Raw genomic sequence first — 22,927 nt, 5'->3', positions numbered from 1 at the left:
TCTCACACACATTCACAATCACGTTTACTCACACTCACTCTCACACTCGCCCTCACACACATTCACAATCACATTTACTCACACCCACTCTCACACTCACTCTCACACACATTCACAATCATGTTTACTCACACCCACTCTCACACTCACTCTCACACACATTCACAATCACGTTTACTCACACTCACTCTCACACTCACTCTCACACACATTCACAATCATGTTTACTCACACTCACTCTCACACACATTCATAATCACGTTTACTCACACCCACTCTCACACTCACTCTCACACACATTCACAATCACGTTTACTCACACTCACTCTCACACACTCACTCTCACACACAGCTGGTGTAGAATGGTGTATGACTCACTCCTGTGACACTAATCAGACTGGGTCCAATGGGGCATTCCCGAGTTTCCCTGCTGTCAGTTCCTGTTCCCAGGTCTTACCTCAGGAGATGGGAAGCGAGTTGGGACCTTCCCGTCGATGGTGCTTTTCACCAGTTTGTCTCCCAGGATGTTGTGCAGGTGATGAGCCATGACACCCTGCTGCTCAATGCTGCAGTGATTCTCGATCGATAGGATCACGGGGAAATCCGAGACCTGCCACCATCAACAGGCCGTCAATAAAGCTGCAAACAAACTGAAGCGAAACATTCCCAACCACGTTCCCAATCTGGGGATGTTTGCGAGGGATCCTCACCTCACCCTCAGCAGCAAATATCATAGAGACCAAGTCTAATCAACCAATCACAGGATTCCTCCAGCACAGAAAGAGACCATTCAGCCCATTGTGTCAATGCTGGCTCTCCAAGTGAACATTAGAATTCAACTCTGGAGTTGAGGGTGGGGAGGAGGGGGTAGGGTTTATCTACGAGAGAGTTTGGAACACATCATCTGGAAGGGTGACTGAGCCAAACTCTAGTTTAACAACAAGGTTCGCATATTCATTGGCATTGCCACAGCTTCCAGGGCGATGGGTCAATAGGTGGGAAATGGCTATGAGTTGGAACATCACGTTGAGGTTGAACAGGATATTGGGGAGGTCTCTTCTGGAATACTGTGTCCAGTTCTGTTCTCCTTGTTATCCGAAGGATGTGGTGAAGCTGGAGTGGATTCAGAAGAAATTTCCCAGGATGTTGCCGGGTATGGAGGGTTTGAGTTATAGGGAAAGGCTGGATAGGCTGAGACTTTTGTCACCGGAGTGTAGGAGGTTGAAAAGTGATCTGATAGAGTTTATAGAAATAATGAGGGGTATGGATAAAGTTAATGACAGGTGGGTTTTCCCAGAATGGAGAATTTCAAGATTGGGGGCTTATTTTTAAGGTGAGAGAAGAGAGATTTCAAAAGGACATGGAGGCAACTTTTTTACATGAAGCATGGCTCACGTACGGAATAAATCTCCTGAGGAAATGGTGGGTGTGGGTACAATTACAGTGTTTAAAAGGCATTAGATAAATACATGAATAGGAAAGGTTTAGAGTGAAATGGGCTAGGAGCAGGCAGCTGGGATAGCCTACTGGCATAGACTGGTTTGGGCAGGATGGGCCGAAGGGTCTGTTTCCCTGCTGTATGACTCTCTGACCGGTGTGAACAGGATGGGCCGAAGGGTCTGTTTCCATGCTGTATGATTCTCTGACCAGTGTGGACAGGATGGGCCAAAGGGTCTGTTTCCATGCTGTATGACTCACTGACCAGTGTGGACAGGATGGGCCAAAGGGTCTGTTTCCCTGCTGTATGACTCTCTGACCAGTGTGAACAAGATGGGCTGAAGGGCCTGGTGCTAGAAATGTCCACAAGTTTCCGCATGTACCTACCCGGAAGGCGTACTTGTTGATCACTGAGATGGCGTCTCTGAAGAGAATCTTGGAGGTGAGTGTGTGACCGTGATACACCACAGGTTCCAGGTTCGGACCATCCCAACAATCGAGCTCCACACAGCGACATCCCTTCTTCAACGCTCTGAGGGGGTGAGTGAGACTGGAAATCAGAGCACTCCCAACAGAACAACAACGAGACCATGCCAGGGGGAGGGGGTTGGGTGTGGAGAGGGGGGGGTGCAGTGGAGGGGTAGTTTTGCTGAGGCCCGACATCAAATACGAGATATTTGGGGCAGGTCACAGCGGCACGTTTTAAGGGAGCGTTGATGGGAAGGTCGACTCCTGCTTTCCAAAGTAACCAGTAGGACACACGTTCACAAGGTGACAGACAAGAACTCTGATAGACAAGAACTCCAAGAAGACAGGAAAATTGGAATATAGTGATCATGTGAAGATGATTGTCCACCCAGGAGAGCTACTCAGTGTTAAACTAAACACTGATCACTGATGTTGGGGATCCCTGAACTTATAGGCACTGGCACCATTGAAAAGCAACTGTGTAATGTCTTGTGTTTAATAAAATATACTTTACAAGCATTCCTTTCCAACTTATGTTGAATAATCCTATTTTGAACATGATTATTCTTTAGGTCTACATATCAGTAAATTATTTTAAATGCCTTGCTTCTCAAAGTGAAATGGGTAGGTTCAGTGGTGGAGCAGGAGCACTTTTGACACAATAGCAATATTTCTTTTGGCAACACGTTTTAATATTGCTCTTGTCTTGTCTTCATCTTTAATGATTTCCCTGTCAATCTGCTGAGGAGTTCACAGAAGGAATATTCGTTAACCTAACACAGACACAGGTTGAGAATAATCAAGCCGTGGCTGAAAATGTGTTGCTGGAAAAGCGCAGCAGGTCAGGCAGCATCCAAGGAGCAGGAAATTCGACGTTTCGGGCATAAGCCCTTCATCAGGAACTAATCAAGTCGTGGAAATCATTCTTTGCAAAATGTGGTATTGGAGTTTAATTTAAAAACACATTGGTAAGCTTTCTGATTGGATCCTTGCTAGCCAATAGAATAGTTACTCACCTTTTTAAGGTAGTTATTAAACAGTTAGATATTTAGGTAGTTATTAAAAGGTTAGGTAGTTAGCTAGTTATTAAACAGTTGAGGCTTCTCAAGGCAGAAACAATAGATGTGGATCTGCTTCATCAAGGGCGTGGTGACTGGTACACCTCGTTAAGTTGTTGAATGTACTGTTCCCATTCCCAGACCATGACAAGGTTATTGTACCATTCCCAGTCCCACACTAGTTCCTCCAGTACATCTACAGAAAGCTGCTTAACTTAGAAGTCATCACAACATATTTCCATTACCTGGCAACAAATAAGCCCTCTCACACATGTCACAGTCTCCTCATCAGTTATATAATTTATATTTGTCAACCATGTGGGATGGATCTTTAAACAGCTTGTGACAAGTCAGTCACTTATTGTTCTACGTGTGATAAGTACAAACTTTATCATGGATACTTACCTCAGGTTTTGCCAGGAGACACACCTGTATCAATAGGAAAAGAATGATGCCAGTTCATTTCCCAAATCTCCCACTATTCTGTTCAATCCTGCTGGATCTTTTACGTTTTTAGCTTCCACAGCATTGGTATCCCGATCCGTACCGAACAAAAATCTACCCTTCATACGTTTGAATTGACCTTTTGTCAACCGTCTTTTGGGAGTGTGTGTGTGTGTGTGTGTGTGTGTGTGTGAACATGTGTGCACGTATGTGTGTGTGTGAACGTGTGTGCGTGTATGTATGTGTGTGTGTATGCATGTGTGTGTGCACGCATGTGTATGTGCGTGTAGAAAAACGCTTCCTGAGACCATATTTAAATAGCCAAGCTAACAATGTGACGTTATTGGGATGGTAAACGTAAAATACACGTTTATAGCTTGTCAAAGTGGAAGGGCTGAGAGAAACACCTCTTGTTGAGGAGCTTTTCTTAGATTCCTTGAATTTGTTCAGGAAAACAGGTTTCTATCCATGTGCAGCTCCGGAAGCAGAACATTTCAGTTAAAATTCTCAAAAGAGAAACAAATTGTCAAATCCCCAGATCAGTGGCTTTGATCTTTATGTCATCATTGTCAACTGGAGCAGTGCCAGAGGACTGGACGCTAGCAAATGTTGTTCCCTTGTTTAAGAAGGGGAGTCAGGACAGCTCTGGTAACTATAGACCAATGAGCCTCACTTCAGTTGTGGGGAAGGTGTTGGAAAAGGTTATAAGAGATAGGATTTATAGTCATCTGAAAAGGAATCATTTGATTAGGGATAGTCAACATGGTTTTGTGAAGGGTAGGTTGTGCCTCACAAAAGGTATTGAGTTCTTCGAGAAGGTAACAAAACAGGTGGATGAGGGTAAAGTGGTTGATCTATATGGACTTCAGTAAGGTGTTGGATAAATTCCACATGGTGGGCTACTGGACAAAATGCAGAGATTTGGGATTGAGGGTGATTTAGCAGTTTGGATCAGAAATTGGCGAGCTGAAAGAAGACAGAGGGTGGTGGTTGATGGGAAATATTCATCCTGGAGTTCAGTTACCAGTGGTGTACCGCAAGGGCCTGTTTTGGGGCTACTGCTCTTTGTCATTTTTATAAATAATCTGGAGATAGGCATAGAAGGATGGGTTAGTCAATTTGAGGATGACACTAAGGTAGGCAGAGTTGTGGATAGTGCCAAAGGATGTTGTGGGTTACAGAGGAGCAGAGATAAGATGCAGAGCTGGGCAGAGAGGTGGAAAATGGAGTTTAATGTGGAAAAATGTGAGGTAGTTCACTTTGGAAGAAGTAACAGGAATGCAGAGTACTGGGCTAATGGTAAGATTCTTGGTAGTGTCGATGAACAGAGAGATCTTAGTGTCCTGGTGCATAAATCCCTGAAAGTTGCCACCCAGGATGATAGGATTGTTAAGAAGGCACACGGTGTGTTGCCGTTTATTGGTAGGGGGATTGAGTTTCGGAGCCACGAGGTCATGCTTCAGCTGTACAAGACACTGGTGCAGCCGCACCTGGAGTATTGCATACAGTTCTGGTCACTGCATTATAGGAAGGATGTGGAAGCATTGAAAAGGGTTCAGAGGAGATTTACCAGGATGTTGCCTGGTCTGGGGTCTTTCTGGAAGAAAGGCTGAAGGAACTGAGGCTGTTTTCATTCGAGAGAAGACGGTTGAGAAGTGACTTAATCGAGACGTATAAGATAATCAGAGGGTTAGATAGGGTGGACAGTGAGAGGCTTTTTCCTCGGATGGTGATGGCTAACATGAGGGGGTTTAAATTGAGGGGTGATAGATTTAGGACAGGCATTCGGGGTAGATGAGGGTAGGGCAGTTGACGTGGTATACATGGACTTATGTAAAGCCTTTGATAAGGTTCCACATGGTAGGCTGTTGGAGAAAATACAGAGGCATGGGATTGAGGGTGATTTAGCAGTTTAGATTAGAAACTGGCTTTCTGAAAGAAGGCAGCGAGTGGTAGTTGATGGAAAATATTCAGCCTGGAGTCCGGTTCCTAGTGGTGTGGCACAAGGATCTGTTTTGGGACCACTGCAAGTTTGCAGACACTAAAGTCGGTGGAGTAGTGGACAGTTTGGAAGAATGTTACAGGTTGCAGGGGGACTTGGATAAACTGCAGAATTGGGCTGAGAGGTGGCAAATGGAGTTCAATGCAGCTAAATGTGAGGTGATGCATTTGGAAAGAATAACAAGAAGGCAGAATACTGGGTCAATGGAAGGATTCTTGATATGTGGATGTGCAGAGGGATCTTGGAGTCCATGTAAATAGATCCCTGAAAGTTGCCACCCAGGTTGATAGTGCTGTTAAGAAGGCGTACGGTGTGTTAGGTTTCAGTCATAGAGGGATTGCGTTCCGGAGCCGCAATATTATGCTGCAACTATACACAATGCTGGTGCGGCCACACTTGGAATATTGTGTACAGTTCTGGTCGCCATATTTCAGAAAGGATGTGGAAGCATTGGAAAAGGTGCAGAGGAGGTTTACCAGGATGTTGCCTGGTCTGGAGGGAAGGTCTTATGAGGAAAGGCTGAGAGACTTGGGTCTGTTCTTATTGGAAAGAAGAAGGCTAAGAGGGGATTTGATAGAGACATACAAGATGATCAGAGGATTAGATAGGGGAGACGGTGAAAGTCTTTTTCTAGGATGATGATGTCAGCGTGTACAAGGGGGCATAACTACAAATTGAGGGGTGATAGAATTAAGACAGATGTAAAGGCAGGTACATTACTCAGAGAGTGGTAAGGGTGTGGAATGCCCTACCTGCCAATGTAGTTAAGTCAGCCACATTAGGGAGATTTAAACAGTCCTTGGATAAGCACATGGATGATGATGGCATTGTGTAGGGGGACGAGCTGAGAATAGTTCACAGATCGGCGCAACATCGAGGGCCGAAGGGCCTATTCTGTGTTGTATTGTTCTATGTTCCATGCTCTATGTTCTATGTAATTTCTTTACTCAGAGTAGTAGGGCGTCAGTAGAGTGTCCTGATGGGGGTAAGTTGAAAAGCTGTGACAAGATGAGTCTTTCTTCAGCATTATACAAGGTCAGTCTGACCAAGCAAGTGAGGGAGTGGTGGGGAAGTGACGGGATACTTTGTAGGGAAAGGTAGGGAGGGGCGAGTGGAACATTGGGGAGGTTGGAGAAAGCACAGAGGCTGAGGGAGAGTAGAGGTCACAGCAGTGTCAGGTGTTCAGACCCTGGAGGACAGAGCCTGCAACAGTGGTAGACTCGCCGACGTTAAGGGCAATTAAATGGGCATTGGACATACATATGAATAATAATGGAATGGTGTGGGTTAGATGGGCATCAGATTAATTACACAGGTCGGCGCAACATCGAGGGTCGAAGGGCCAGCACTGCGCTGTAACGTTCTATGTTCTATGAGAGCTGGAGAGGTTTAAGGAAGGAATTGCAGAGTTTAAGGAATACTGAAGGGAGTGAATTTGTGTGAGAGATGGGAGAAAGAGAGACAGAGATGGGCTTTTGCTGGGGGGTGGGGGTGGGGGGGTGAGGAGGAAGCACAGAGCTCTTAGAGGGGTCTGGGCGTGAGGGAGATTACAGAAATACACGCGCTTAATCACACAGACTAACAGATTCAAGAACAGCTTCTTCCCTGCCATTATCAGACTTCTGATTGGCCCCTCAAATTTTAAATTTAATGTTGATCCCGCTCCCTGTGCACCTTCTCTGTAGCTCTAACATTGTGTTCCTCGCTCTGGTCTATTACCCTAATGCACTTTGTATGGTATGATCTGCCTGTACTGCACACAAAACAACACTTTTCACTGTCCCTAGGTACGTGTGACATTAATAAAACAAATCAAATAGGAAAGGATTGGAAAAGAAGGACATTGGTTTAAAAGTCAGGGTGATAGCAGACTGAGAGTTAAAGCTGGTGACAGGGACATGCCGTGGGTTAGAATATAGACAGCCTGAGGTAGGCCATGACTAGGTAAGTCCTGCCTATTTACTGCTACCTCTGTCAGTTTGGTCTAATCCTGCTCACAACGCAATCTCCTGTCCCCTGGAGAGACCAAGCACAAACTGAGCAGCCACGTCGCTGTGCCCCTCCCCTCAGACCCACAAGTATGACTCTCTCTGTCCAGTTGCTTCTCGTTTTAATACACCATCTTGCTCCCACGTTGACATTTCCATCACGGAACCTGCTGCTGCATTCTGGGTGAAGCCGGGTGCAAACTGGATGAACAGCATCTCAATATCCACTCAGGCGCTTTCCAGTCTTTACTCTTCAATACAGTTAACCAGCTTCTGAACATGTTCTCTGTCCTCCAGGGCCGGAACACCTGACACTGCTGTGACCTCTGCTCTCCCTCAGCCTCTGTGCTTTCTCCGACCTTCCCAATGTTCCACTCGCCCCTCCCTACCTTTCCCTGCAAAATATCCCATCACTTCCCCACCACTCCCTCACTTGCTTGGTCAGACTGACCTTGTATAATGCTGAAGAAAGACTCATCTTGTCGCAGCTTTTCAACTTACCCCCATCAGGACACTCTACAAGAATACCAATTCAATACCACTAAAACCAAAGGTTATAGTGTGAGGGAGGAGAGTACTGATTGTTTATATTTGTTCTTTATGCCAATCAATACAGCACAGGAACAGGCCCTTCGGCCCTCCACTGACACATTTTGCCCTTCTGTACTAAAACTGCCTTCACTTACAGGATCCCTATCCCTCTATTCCCTTCCTATTCCTGTATCCGTTCAGGTGATTCCTGAATGCTGCTATTGTGTCTGCTTCCACCACCTCCTCGAACAGCGTGCTCCAGGCACTCACCACCCTTTGTGTGATAAATCTGCCTTGCACATCTCTTTTAAACCTCCCCCATCCCTCCGCACCTTGAACCTGTGCCCCTGAGTAACTGACCCCTCCACCCTGGGAAAAAGCCTCAGACTTCACATTCTATCCTTGCCATTCACAATCTTATAAACTTCTATCAGGTCACCGCTCAATCACCTGTGTTCCAGTGAAAACAAACCCAGTCTATCCAATCTTCCTTCATCGCTAAAACCCCCCAGACCAGGCAACATCCTGATAAGCCTTTTCTGTACCCTCTCCATAGCATCCACATCCTTCTGATAGTGTGGTGACCAGAACTGTACACAATATTCCAAGTTTGGCCTCACTAAAGTTCTAGAAAGCTGCAGCATAATTTATCTATCCTTATACTCAATGCCCCTGCCAATGAAGGTAAGCATGCCATAGACCTTTTTACTACCTCACCTACCTGTGCTGCCCCCTTCAGTGATCTGTGAACCTGCAGACCCAGATCTCTCTGCATATCGATACACCTGCGGGTTCTGCCATTCACTGTACTTGACTTTCCGAAACGCACCACCTCACATTTGTCCAGTTTTAACTCCATCTGCCATTTTTCTGCCCATGCTTCCAACTGATCTATATCCTGCTGATAATCCTTCTAACTATCCACAACTCCACCCATCTTTGTATCATCCACAAACTTACTAATTAGACCAGCTACCTTTGCCTCCAAATCATTTACGTAGACCACAAATAGCAGAGGTCCCAGCACTGATCCCTGTGGAACACCACTAGTTATAAACCTCCATTCTGAAAAGCATCCTTCCACCGCTACCTTGTCTCCTATGACTAAGCCAGTTCTGTATCCAATTTGCCAGCTCACCCTGATACCATGTGACTTCACCTTCCATACCAGTCTGTCATGAGAGACCTTGTCAAAGGCTTTACTGAAGTCCATGTGGACAACATCAACCACATTTCCCTCATCAATCATCTTTGTCACCTCCTCAAAAAACTTGATCAAGTTAGGGAGACACAACCTCCCCCACACAAAACCATGCTGTCTATCGTTAATAAGTCCATTTTATTCTGAACGTGCATGTATCTTGTTTATGAGAATCTTTTCCAACAATTTCCCTCCCACTGGTGTGAGGCTCTCAGGCCTGTAATATCATGGATTATCCCTACTGCCCTTCTTGGACAATAGGACAACATTGCCTATCCTCCAGTCCTCTGGGTCCTTCCCTGTGGCCAAAGAGGATACAAAGATGTCTGTCAATGCTCCAGCAATTTGTTCTCTTGCCTCGCTCAATATTCTAGGATAGATTCCATCAGGGCCTGGGGACTTATCTACCTCAATACTTTTTAAGATGCACAACACCTCTTCCATTTTAATAGCAACTTGTCTTGGCAATTTGACACTCCCTTTTCTTGAGATCTTTCTCCACCAATACATTCTTTTTGGTGAATACTGACACAAAGTATTCATTTAGGACCCTCACCTACCTCTTCTGACTCCACATATAGATTCCCTCCTTTGTCCTTGGGTGGCCAACCCTTTCCCTGGCCACCCTCTTGCTTTTTATATACGTACAAAAGGCCTTGGGATTCTCCTTAATCCTGTTTGCGAATGATTTTTCATGACTCCTTTTAGTCCTTCCAATTCCTTGTTTAAGTTCTTTCCTACTTTCCTTGTATATTTCAAACGGATTCATCAGTTCCCATCTTCCTAGATCTTATGTATACTTCCTTTTCCTTTCGACCAAGGTCATAACGTCCCTGGTCATTCAAGGTTCACATAATTAGCCACATCTATCCTTCATTCTCACAGGAACATGCCTCTGCTAAACTCTTACCAACTGCCATCTGAAATACTCCTGCACCTCCGATGTACACTCCAACAGTCGCCTCCAATCAGGATTCTGCCTAATATTGTTATTGCTCGCCTTCTTCCAACTGAACACCTTCACCCGAGGATTGCTATAATGCCTATCTATGAGCACCTTAAAACTCTCAGTATTATGATCACTACTTCAGAAATGCTCCACCATTGAGACTTCACGCACCTGGCCAGGCTCACTTCCCAAAGCCAGGTCCAGTATAACCCCTTTCCTACTTGGACTGTTGAAGTCCTGATGAAGGGCTTTTGCCCAAAATGTTGATTTTCCTGCTCCTCGGGTGCTGCCGGACTGGCTGTGCTTTTCCAGCACCACTCTAATCTAGACTCTGATTTCCAGCATCTGCAGTCCTCACTTTTGCCCTGGACTGTTTACATACTGTGTCAAGAAACCCTCTTGAATAGTCCTTAGCAAATTCTGCCTCATTCAATCCCCTAACATGAAGTGAGTCCCAGTCAATATAGGAGAAGTTAAAGTCATCCATCACTACAACCTTGCCTGTTTTTACATCCTTTGTGTGTGGCATATGGCATCTGGAGAGAGAGAGAGAGAGAGAGAAAGAGAGAAAAAGAATGAACTTTCCACCAATCAGCACTCTCCTCCCTTGCAGTATAAGGTTTGGTTTCCCCCTTGAATGGGTATTCTTGAAAAGTGTCATGATGAGTGCGAGATGCAAACTTCCATCAAGATTTATCATTTCTTGCAAAACTTTTCTCATTCTTCAGTTCTGAAGAAGAGTCAGACTGGACTTGAAACATTAACCCTGTTTCTCTCTCCACCGACACTGCCAGACCTGCTAAGTTTCTCCAGCACTTTCCAGTTAAGTTATTTCCGATCTCTTTGCATTGGTGAAGCCATACGCATACCTGATGTAGCCCTCCACGCTGCTGTGTCCACACAGCTGGTCCTCCATCAGGTACGTGTTGTGAGATGAGGAGATGAAGTATTGGCAGAGAGGTTGTGACATATCCTGATACAGAGGCTCATGTTCAAGATTAAAGATGGAGCCATCGGGAGAGATCAGGTACATGAGGAATCCGTCTAATGTCATGGCGTGGAGGTTCCTGGCTGAAAAGATATCAAAGAGAAAGAGAGAACAGCAGTTATTACACCCTTTGACTCACTTGCAAACATGGCATGTCAATCTGAACTCACAGCTCACCCTGGACTCAATAGCACAGGGCTCCATCAGCACTGCGTTCAAATCCTGGCCAGTTTACATGGAGAGGGACTCACTAACATTGCAGACACCACTGATTCCAGGACTGTTGGGATTCTTGTTTGAGGAGAGGTTGGGTGGCCCCATAGCTCAGTGGTTAGCACTGCTGCCTCACAGCACCCCGGTTCAATTCCAGCCTCGGGTGACTGACTGTGTGGAGTTTGCACATTCTCCGTCACAGACAGTCCGGTGAGGGCGTCACAGAGAGTCCGGTGAGGGTGTCACAGAGAGTCCGGTGAGGGCGTCACAGAGAGTCCGGTGAGAGTGTCACAGAGAGTCCGGTGAGGGTGTCACAGAGAGTCCGGTGAGGGTGTCACAGAGAGTCCGGTGGGAGGGTCACAGAGAGTCCGGTGAGGGCGTCACAGAGAGTCCGGTGAGGGTGTCACAGAGAGTCCGGTGGGAGTGTCACAGAGAGACCGGTGAGGGTGTCACAGAGAGTCTGGTGAGGGTGTCACAGAGAGTCCGGTGGGAGTGTCACAGAGAGACCGGTGAGGGTGTCACAGAGAGTCCGGTGAGGGTGTCACAGAGAGTCCGGTGGGAGTGTCACAGAGAGACCGGTGAGGGTGTCACAGAGAGTCCGGTGAGGGCGTCACAGAGAGTCCGGTGAGGGTGTCACAGAGAGTCCGGTGGGAGTGTCACAGAGAGACCGGTGAGGGTGTCACAGAGAGTCTGGTGAGGGTGTCACAGAGAGTCCGGTGGGAGTGTCACAGAGAGACCGGTGAGGGTGTCACAGAGAGTCCGGTGAGGGCGTCACAGAGAGTCCGGTGAGGGTGACACAGAGAGTCCGGTGAGGGTGTCACAGAGAGTCCGGTGAGGGTGTCACAGAGAGTCCGGTGGGAGTGTCACAGAGAGTCCGGTGAGAGGGTCACAGGGAGTCCGGTGGGAGGGTCACAGAGAGACGGGGAGGGTGTCACAGAGAGTCCGGTGGGAGTGTCACAGAGAGTCCGGTGAGGGTGTCACAGAGAGTCCGGTGAGGGTGTCACAGAGAGTCCGGTGGGAGGGTCACAGAGAGTCCGGTGAGGGTGTCACAGAGAGTCCAGTGAGGGGGTGAATATTGGCAGATAGAATGTAATGGGTTTTTTTATTCACATATGGGTGTGGAGTGTCTCTGGCTGGCTAGTTCCTACTACCCGTCCCGAGCTGCCCTTGAACTGATTGCCTTGCTAGGCTATTTCAGAGTCAGCCATGTTGTTGTGGGTCTGGAGTCACATGGAGACCAGACCAGGTGAGGATGGCAGTTTCCTTCCCTAAAGGACATTAGTGACCCTGATGGGTTTTTCCAACAATTGACAATGGATTCTTAATTCCAGATTCTTAATGAGTTCAAATTCCACCATTTGCCGTGGTGGGATTCGAACCCGGGTCCCCAGAACCTTAGCCCAGTTTCTAGATTAATACCATTAAGCCATTCCCTTCCCTCATGGGGAAATGTGAGGTTATGCACTTTGGCAGGAAGAATAGAGGAGCTGAATATTGTTTGAATGGAGAAAGACTGCAGGAAGCTACATTACAGAGGGATTTGTGAATCCTCACACACAAATCACAAAAAAACTAGAGTCCATGTTCAGTGAGTAACAGGAAAGGTAAATAGAACGCTAATCTTTATTTCAAAGGGAGTGGGTAAAGGAAGGAGATTTAGCTAAGAACATGCAAGTCACCGCACAGACCACAGGTGCTGGTTTGGATTGGGGGGACTGGGGGGAGCAAAGGTGAAGGGGTGATATGTACGGGGTGGGTTACGCTTCGGTGGGTTGGTATGGACTTGTTGGGCCGAAGGGCCTGTTTCCACACTGTAAGTAATCTAAAAAAAAATCTAAAGCCAGCAGTCACATGACACCAGGTTATAGTCCAACAGGTTTATTTGAAATCACAAGTTTTCAGAACACTGCCCCTTCATATGTTCACGTTACCTGATGATGGGACAGTGTTCCGAAAGTTTGTGATTTCAAATAAATCTGTTGGACTATAACCTAGTGTCATGTGACTTCTGACTCAGGCCACAGCTAGAATAATGCGGCCAGGTTTGGGCTCCTTATCTAAGGAATGAGAGACTAGCATTGGGGGCAGTCCAGGGAGAGTTCACGGGGGCTTGATCCCGGGGATAGAGGTGAAAATGTGTTGCTGGAAAAGCGCAGCAGGTCAGGCAGCATCCAAGGAGCAGGAGAATCGACGTTTCGGGCATAAGCCCTTCTTCAGGAATTATGCCTGAAACGTCAAATTTCCTGTTCCTTGGATGCTGCCTGACCTGCTGCGCTTTTCCAGCAACACATTTTCAGCTCTGATCTCCAGCATCTGCAGTCCTCACTTTCTCCCCGGGGATAGAGGGACAGTTTCTTGAGGAGAGTTTGAGAAGGTTGGTCCTGTATTCATTGGAGTTTAGGAGAATGAGAGGTGACCTTACTAAAAGATACAAGATTGAGGTGGTAGGGGTGTGGGGGGGAGTGATTGGAATTGACGGGGTGGGAGCTGAGATGATGTTGCTCCCTCGATTGGGAATGGAGAGTTGGTGAAGATGGAGAGGGGGTCCGATGCCTTCACTCAGGGGATACGGTCACCCTGGATTATTGCCCCGGTGCATGATGGGATGTTTGCTCCCTCTCCCCAGCTCCCATACCTGTCTCCGACGGTTCATATCTGGCAATGAGATCCATGGCAAATGTCTCCAAATTCTCCACTTGCTCGAGTTGCTCGTACTTCAGAAAATCGACAAACTCCAGGAGGGTCAGCTTCTTCCTGTCCTTGGAGAATTCGTTGAAGAGTCGGTGAATGTCGTCGCGCTGAGTCAGAGCTTTATAAAACAAAACAAACTCGTCGCCTTCCAGCGTTCCTGAGTGTGACCTATCGGCCATCTGGAGGGAGAAACAACACAGAGAAGCATGTTGAAACCAGAGACCCCCCATCCCCCTCCCCCCTCAATCCCACCCTGTTTTCTGGGGAAGGCTGGAGGATTTGTGGCCGGCACGGTGGCACAGTGGTTAGCACTGCTGCCTCACAGCGCCTGAGACCCGGGTTCAATTCCCGACTCAGGCGACTGACTGTGTGGAGTTTGCACGTTCTCCCCGTGTCTGCGTGGGTTTCCTCCGGGTGCTCCGGTTTCCTCCCACAGTCCAAAGATGTGTGGGTCAGGTGAATTGGCCATGCTAAATTGCCCGTAATGTTAGGTAAGGGGTAAATGTAAGGGTATGGGTGGGTTGCGCTTCGGCGGGTCAGTGTGGACTTGTTGGGCCGAAGGGCCTGTTTCCACACTGTAAGTAATCTAATCTAATTATTGGCTGTGCCTCTGCACTCACATCCCTCGATACATTTCACCCAGCCTCAGGTTCTCAGATACCTCCTCCTTGTCAATTTTAAAACTGTGTCCTGAGTGAGTTCTCTCCTCAACCCTGGCCATCGCCCTCTTTGTAGAGATGGATGCAAAGTCTTCATTCAACATGTTTGGATGGCACCCGGGGTTCAGCGGTTAGCGCTGCTGCCTCACAGTATCAGGGACCCAGATTTGATTTCCATCTCAGCCAACCCTCTGTGTGGAGTTTGCACATTCTCCCCGTGTTTGAGTGAGTTAATTGGAGGTGCTCTGGTTTCTCCCACAGTCCAAAGATGTGCAGGTGAGGGTGAATTGGCCGTGCTAAATTGCCCGTAGTGTTCAGGAATGTGTGCGTTAGGTTCAATAGTCAGGGTAAATGTAGAGTAATAGGGAATGGGTCTGGGTGGGATACTCTTCAGCGGGTCGGTGTGGACCTGCAGGGCTGAAGGGCCTGTTTCCACACTGTCGGGATTCTATTCTATTGCACATTCAGAAGTCACACAACAACACGTTATAGTCCGGCACCTGACACAGGAGTAGCGCTTCGAGAGCTTGTATTTTCAAATAAACCTGTTGTACTATATCCTGATGTTATGTGATTTCTGACCTTGCCCACTCCCAGTCCCACCCTGGCACCTCCACAGTGTTTAACACCTCAGCCTCTGGGTATAAATCTCCTTTTTCCCACTCTGTATGTGCCTGTCGATGGCTTCACAATTCTCTCGCATGTGTTAGCTGATGGTTTCTCTTCATAATCCCTCTTTGTTTCTTCTGTTTGCTTTCTCACTCTGCAACACCCCCCCACCCCCCAGATATATCTGTATTCAGCTTGCTTTTCTCTCTTATATTTCTACCTCAAACCTGTCATAAACACACTTTCTTTCTTGTTTGACTCTTTCTATCTCCACCATCGTCCAGGGAAGTCTGGATTTGTTTAACCTACCTTTCCTTACTGAGGGAATGTATCTTGGCCATAACCACTTGGGAGACAGCCCATTGTTTCACTATAGTTTTCCCACAACCTTTAGCTCCGGTCTGCGTGGCCCAGTTCTGTCACTTGTCTCAATGAAGTCAGCCCTCCCCCAGTTAATTACTCTTAGAATGATCACGGTCTCGGAATTACTCCCACACTGACACTTCATCTACTCGGCTCACTCCGTTCCCGAGAACCAGGTCTCACGGGGTCTCCTTTCTGTTTGGAGTGGACATACACGTGGGCAGCATGGTGGCTCAGGGGTTAACACTGCTGCCTCACAGCACTAGGGACACGGGTTCAATTCCCGCCTCAGGCAACTGGGTGTGGAGTTTGCACATTCTCCCCGTGTCTGCGTGGGTTTCCTCCGGGTGCTCCGGTTTCCTCCCACCGTCCAAAGTTATGCAGGTTAAGGTGGAGTGGCCATGGGAAATTGTCCAAGGATGTGCAGACTGGGTTGGATACCCATGGGAAATGCAGGGATAGGTTAGGGTGTACTGCTCTTCAGGGGGCCAGGATAGACTTGATGGGCACAATGGCCTGCTTCCACACTGTATGGATTCTATGGTACACTGTTATATGAAATTCTCAAACACAATTAATGAACCCTTGCTCCTTACACTGCCAGTATCAAAGTCTATATTCAGATAATTAATGCCCTTCATTTAAACCACTCTATAATTTCTTTACTTGTCTGTAATTTCCTTCCCAAATTTTAATGGTCTATAGACTACGTCATGTAATGTAATCATGCCCTTTCTGTTCTGAAGCTCTATCAAATCAATTCTGTTTTAACCCTCAGAGATGTCCTGTAACTCTAGAGCTGTGATACTCGCCTGACCAACACTGCCTCCCTTTCACAGCTGTATCCAGGAAGATTTAACATTCTGCACTGTTTTCCTTAGTCAGCAGTTTGTTATAACCACAACACAATAATCCAGGAGAGAGTGAGGACTGCAGATGCTGGAGATCAGGGTTGGGAGAGGAGTGCTGGAAAAGCACAGCAGGTCAGGCAGCATCTGAGGAGCAGGAGAATCGACGTCAGAAAAGCCCATCTCTGTCTCTCTTTCTGTCTCCTTTCCTAACTAACAAATAACTTATCGCAAAAAAACCCCAAAGACCTGCAGATAGTGGAGATCTGGACATTCCCATCTTCTGCTTTCCCAACCAGTTACCAAGCCAGCTTCTTGCTGCACTCAAGGAATCCCTATGGAAACAGGCCATTCAGCCCATCGAGTCCACATCTACCCAACCAAATCCACCCCCATGCTGTATAACCCTGCATTTCCCATGGCTTACCCACCCACCCTGAACACGATGGGCAATTTCCCATGGTCAAACCACCTTAACCTGCACATTTATTTGGGCCATGGGAGGAAACTGGAGCACCCAGAGGTAACCGTGCAGAGAATGTGTAAACTTCACACAGTCGCCCAAGGGTGGAATCGAACCCAGGTCCTTGGCGCTGTGAGGCAGCAGTGCTAACCACTGAGCCAATGTGCTGCATTCCTCTGAAGAAACATAACCCTCACCAATAAGCAGAACAACAAAAGCAATTGACTAAGACGAACCCCAACCCTATCTCAGGGGACCCCTGCACCCCCCCCCTCCCTCTCCTGGACTGCCTGGAGGTACCCATTCCCCTGTTGTGCAGTGTGACACTTCCCTGAACGTACTGCCCATGGGAAACTCTGCCCCACTGTGACACAACATTTTCCAGCCAACCTCACTTTCTGCTGAACCTGCATCGCGTGAAGTGTTCCTTTTCACAGGAAGTGGTCATCACTTAATGCCCAGAGGGCAGTTGGAGGGGCAACTACATTGCTGTGGGTCTGGAGTCATGTGTGGAGTCACACTGTCCCCAGCATCGCCCCCAGGACAGGGATAGCCAGGGGTGGGGATAGACCAGCTAAACATAGTAGATTTCCCTCCCTGAAGGACATTAGTGAACTCATCAGGGCTTTTCCCCAGCAATCGGCAAAGTTTCCACGGTTATCACTCATCTCACTTTTAGACTGAATTCAACTGGAACTGCCTGCCTGCAACAGTAGAGGACTCGCCAACTTGAAGGGCATTTAAGTGGGCAGTGGATAAACATATGGATGGAAATGGAATAGTGTAGGTTAGATGGGCTTCAGATTGGTTCCACAGGTTTGTGTAACATCTGTGGAAGTCTTTCCCACAGAGAGCTGTCGAGGCTGGGCCATTAAAGCAGAGTTAAGGCAGAGACAGACAGAGTTTTTAACCAGGAAGGGGGGGTTCAAAGATCTTGGGGGGAAAGGCAGGAAAGTGGAGTTGAGGATGATCAGGTCGCCGTGGAATGGTGAAGCGTACTCGATGGGCCGAATGGCCTACTTCTGTTCTTTCGCCTTATCGTGGCAGATTGTCGGGAAGGACATTAATTCCCCTGGGGAGGACATGGAGGGAGATTGATCAGAACAGGATGAGGGGGTGAGGGGCCCCAGGGAATGTGGAGAGACGGGAGAAGCTGGGGTTATCTTCCTCAGAGCAGAGAGGGTTCAGCAGGGATTTCATGAAAAGCATCAGAGGAATGATATGAATTGGACAGCTCTGTCAAAGAGCCAGTATACACACGATGGGACAAATGGCCTCCCTGTGTACCACACCATCGCTTAACCTGTGGACTCTGCAGAGAGTGGGATGAGGAGGAAGGACTCACCTTGAAGAGTCTCAGGGAGTGGTCCTCATTCATATTAACGTTCATCATCTTCAACAGAAGCCTCACCTCCTTAAAGTTCATACGCCCATCTTTATCCTTATCGGCTTTCTGGAACCAGTCACTGATCCACGTCAGAGAGTTAGGGAAAGGAAACACAGAGCCTTCTGCAACATACTGACTACACGGGGTGAGGTACAGAGTAAAACTCCCTCTACACTGTCCCCCCATCAAACACTCCCAGGACAGGGACAACGCAGGGTTAGATACAGAGTAAAGCCCCCTCTACACTGTCTCCATCAGACCCTCCCAGGACAGAGACAGCACGGAGTTAGATACAGAGTAAAGCTCCCTCTACACTGTCTCCATCAAACACTCCCAGGGCAGGAACAGCTCAGGGTTAGATACAGAGTAAAGCTCCCTCTACTCTGTCTCCATCAAACACTCCCAGGACATGGACAGCACAGAGTTAGATACAGAGTAAAGCTCCCTCTACACTGTCCCCATCAGACCCCCCCAGGGCAGGGACAGCTCGGGGTTAGATACAGAGTAAAGCTCCCTCTACACTGTCCCCATCAAACACTCCCAGGACAGGGATAGCACAGGGTTAGATACAGAGTAAAGCCCCCTCTACACTGTCCCCCATCAGACACTCCCAGGACAGGGACAGCTTGGGGTTAGATATAGAGAAAAGCTCCCTCTACACTGTCCCCATCAAACACTCCCAGGACAGGGACAGCACGGGGTTAGATACAGAGTAAAGCTCCCTCTACTCTGTCTCCATCAAACACTTCCAGGACAGGGACAGCACGGGGTTAGATACAGAGTAAAGCTCCCTCTACACTGTCCCCATCAGACCCTCCCAGGACAGGGACAGCTTGGGGTTAGATATAGAGAAAAGCTCCCTCTACACTGTCCCCATCAAACACTCCCAGGACAGGGACAGCACGGGGTTAGATACAGAGTAAAGCTCCCTCTACTCTGTCTCCATCAAACACTTCCAGGACAGGGACAGCACGGGGTTAGATACAGAGTAAAGCTCCCTCTACACTGTCCCCATCAGACCCTCCCAGGACAGGGACAGCTTGGGGTTAGATATAGAGAAAAGCTCCCTCTACACTGTCCCCATCAAACACTCCCAGGACAGGGACAGCACGGGGTTAGATACAGAGTAAAGCTCCCTCTACTCTGTCTCCATCAAACACTTCCAGGACAGGGACAGCACGGGGTTAGATACAGAGTAAAGCTCCCTCTACACTGTCCCCATCAGACCCTCCCAGGACGGGGACAGCACGGGGTTAGATCCTGTGTATAGAGCTGGGTTTACACTGACACTGTGTCCCGTGTGGTTCCTGGTGAAAATATTCAATGGGAACATTGACACCGCCATCTCTGACAGCCCACTCACCAAAGGTCAGCACTCCCCTCCCCAGACGATGCTCATTAACAGCGAGCTGGTTTTATTGATGAAGGATATTGGTCCAGTTTCTCTTTCTGGTCCATGTTTTTGACATTCTCGATGAGTTTTCGGATTCCCTGGATCCAGTGATCCGCCTCCTGGGCAGAGTCAGCCACCAGATCCAGGTTCGCTCGCCTTCCCCGGAAAACCACGGTGAAACAACGGTCCGCTGGGAACTCATCAGCAATACTCTGCAGGATCTCGGACTGGTGACCGTCTCGCACAGCCTCAATGTCACTGATCGAGACTGGGAGGGGAATAGAGGGAAATTACTCCGTCACTCAACAATGTCCAGCTCAGAGTCAACCCACTCAGACAAACCCAGGGAGTTCACACCCTGACTCAGACAGACATTATCAACTGCCCCACATCCCAGTCACAGACACGATACTGGGCTATCTCCCCTCCCTCATTGTCTCACCCTCATTGTCTCCCCTCCCTCACTGTCTCCCCCCCCCAACTGTCTCCCCCCCCTCACTGTCCCCCCCCACTGTCTCCCCATCTTCACTGTCCCCTCTTCCCTCACTGTCTCCCGCTCACTGTCTCCCTCTCACTGTCTCCTCTTCCCTCACTGTCTCCCCACCCTCACTGTCTCCCCCCCTCACTGTCTCCCCATCCTCATTGTCTCCCCCTTACTGTCTCCTCCTCACTGTCTCCCCACCCTCACTGTCTCCCTCTCACTGTCTCCTCTTCCCTCACTGTCTCCCCACCCTCATTGTCTCCCCCTTACTGTCTCCTCCTCTCTGTCTTCCCTTGCCTTCACTGTCTTCCCCCACTATGTTCCCTCCTCCATCACTGTCTCCCCTTCACTGTGTCCCCCTCCCTCACTGTCTACCCCTTTCACTGTCCTCCCTCACTGTCTCTCCCCAGTGTCTCCCCCATAATGTATCTCCCTCCCTCACTGTCCTCCCTCACTGTCTCCCCCCTCCCTCACTGTCTCTCCTCCCAGTGTCTCCTCCCCCTCATTATCTGCCCCTCCCTCACTGTACCCCCACTCTCTCACTGCCCACCCCTTCCCTCACAATCTGTCCAACTCTCCTGCCCTCCCCCCTCCTCATCTCACCCTCTCTCTCTCTACCCCCTTTTTCCCATTCTCGCATCCCTCTCTTTCCCAAGGTCCTTCCTCTCTCCTCGCTCCCTCTCTCCCCCCTCCCTCCATTCTCTCCCCCGTCCCCCTCTCTATCTGCCCTCTCTCCCTCTATCTCTCAACCTTTCACTTCTCATCACAAAGTGATGAGGTCCAGATGGCGTTCCTGGCTGAGCACTCAGACTCCAGTCTCCCAGCCTGCCTCGATCCCCTACATTTATCCCCCCGATGTAATGAGTCCACAGCGGACACCATTTCCCTAGCCCTGCACTCATCCCTGGAACATCTGGACAACAAGGACACCTACATCAGACTCCTGCTCATTGACTACAGCTCCACCGTTAACACCATCATTCCCCCTAGACTGATCTCAAAGCTCTCTGACCTTGGTCTCGGCTCCACCCTCTGCACCTGGATTCTCAGCTTCCTGACCCACAGACCGCAGTCAGTGAAGATAGACAACACCTCCTCCACAATAACACACAACACTGGAGTCCCCCAAGGATCCATCCTCAGCCCCCTACTGTACTCGCTGTGCACCCACAACTGTGTGGCCACGTTCCATATGAACACCACCTATAGGTTCACTGATGACCCCATCGTAGTTGGACAGATATTTCACAATGACAAGTCAAAATACAGAAGGGATATCGAAGGCTTGATGATGTGGAAGCAAAGAAGCAAAGAGGTGCTTCTGCAGCTGTACAGGGCCCTGGTGAGACCACACCTGGAGTACTGTGTGCAGTTCTGGTCTCCAAATTTGAGGAAAGGCATTCTGGCTATTGAGGGAACGCAGCGTAGGTTCATGAGGTCAATTCCTGGAATGGCAGGATTACCTTACACTGAAAGACTGAAGCGACTGGGCTTGTACACCCTTGAGATTAGAAGACTGAGAGGGGATCTGATTGAGACATATAAGATTATGAAAGGATTGGACACTCTGGCGGCAGGAAACATGTTTCCGCTGATGGGTGAGTGCTGAACCAGAGGACACAGCTTAAAAATACGGGGTAGACCATTTAGGACAGAGATGAGGAGAAACTTCTTCACACAGAGAGTGGTGGCTGTGTGGAATGCTCTGCCCCAGAGGGCAGTGGAGGCCCAGTCTCTGGATTCATTTAAGAAAGAGTTGGATAGAGCTCTCAAGGATAGTGGAATCAAGGGTTATGGAGATAAGGCAGGAACAGGATACTGATTAAGGATGATCAGCCATGATCATATTGAATGGTGGTGCAGGCTGGAAGGGCAGAATGGCCTACTCCTGCACCTATTGTCTATTGTGGTGCGATGAGACCAGTGTCAGCAAAACTAAAGAACTGCTCATCGCCTTCAGAAAGAAAGGAGGGGGAACATGCACACTGCACCACACCATCTACACCGACGGAACTGAGGTTGAGAGGGTGATGAGTGTCAAATTCCTTGGAGTGATGATTTCGACAGTCTGTCCTGGACTTCCTGTGTAGATGCAATAGTGAAGAAGCACAACAACGCCTCTTCTTTCTCAGGCGGCTCAGGAACTTTGGTACATCCATAAGGACCCTCACCAACTGCTACAGAGGCACCATAGAAAGCATTCTGTCCAGGTGCATAACTGCCTGGTATGGCAACTGCTCGGCCCAGGACCTTAAGAAACTACAGAAGATTGTGTACCATTACAGAAGCCAACTTCCAATCCATGGACTGCATTTACACAGCCTGTTGCTGCAGAAAGACTACCAACATCATCAAAGATCCATCCCACCCTGGTAATGCTCTCCTCTAACCTTTCCTGTCAAACAGAGGAGACAAAAGTTTGAACAAACGCACCAACATGTTCAACAACAGCTTCTTCCCTTCCATTACTAGACTGATGGATGGACTCTCCAACTTCAAATAATGGTGATCTTGTTAATGTTAATCTTGCTTTGCACATTTCCTGTAGAGTGTGTCCTCACTCTGACGAAACACCCTATAATGTACATGTCCTTGCTTGCCATGATCTGCCTGTACTGCTCACAAACATATGTCAACACATCAAATCAATCCTTTTCTCTTTCCGTGTCTTCCCTCCTCTCCACTCACTTTCTCCCTCACTCTCTCTCTATCCCATCTTCTCCTCTCTTTCTATCCTTGCTCTCTCAGTGGGTC

General features: G+C 48.3%; 1 protein-coding gene across 2 annotated transcripts in view; it reads right to left on the bottom strand.

Moving 5' to 3' along the window:
- The window catches only part of LOC132817373 (1-phosphatidylinositol 4,5-bisphosphate phosphodiesterase delta-4-like), a 101,699-nt gene that overhangs the window by 38,236 nt on the left and 40,536 nt on the right, over positions 1 to 22,927 (bottom strand). For both annotated transcript variants that reach the window (XM_060827788.1, XM_060827787.1), the window contains exons 4-9: positions 19,732 to 19,960; positions 18,258 to 18,387; positions 13,915 to 14,149; positions 10,948 to 11,149; positions 1,825 to 1,969; positions 458 to 610 (exon numbers count right to left, since the gene is read on the bottom strand). In XM_060827788.1, coding sequence (XP_060683771.1) covers positions 458 to 610; positions 1,825 to 1,969; positions 10,948 to 11,149; positions 13,915 to 14,149; positions 18,258 to 18,387; positions 19,732 to 19,960 — 1,094 coding nt within the window. The remainder of the gene's footprint in view (positions 1 to 457; positions 611 to 1,824; positions 1,970 to 10,947; positions 11,150 to 13,914; positions 14,150 to 18,257; positions 18,388 to 19,731; positions 19,961 to 22,927) is intronic.

The sequence above is a fragment of the Hemiscyllium ocellatum genome, chromosome 7 (genome assembly GCF_020745735.1).
Source record: "Hemiscyllium ocellatum isolate sHemOce1 chromosome 7, sHemOce1.pat.X.cur, whole genome shotgun sequence".
NCBI lineage: Eukaryota > Metazoa > Chordata > Chondrichthyes > Orectolobiformes > Hemiscylliidae > Hemiscyllium > Hemiscyllium ocellatum.
The sequence above is the reverse complement of the archived record's forward strand: the minus strand, read 5'-3'. Positions and strand labels throughout refer to the sequence as shown.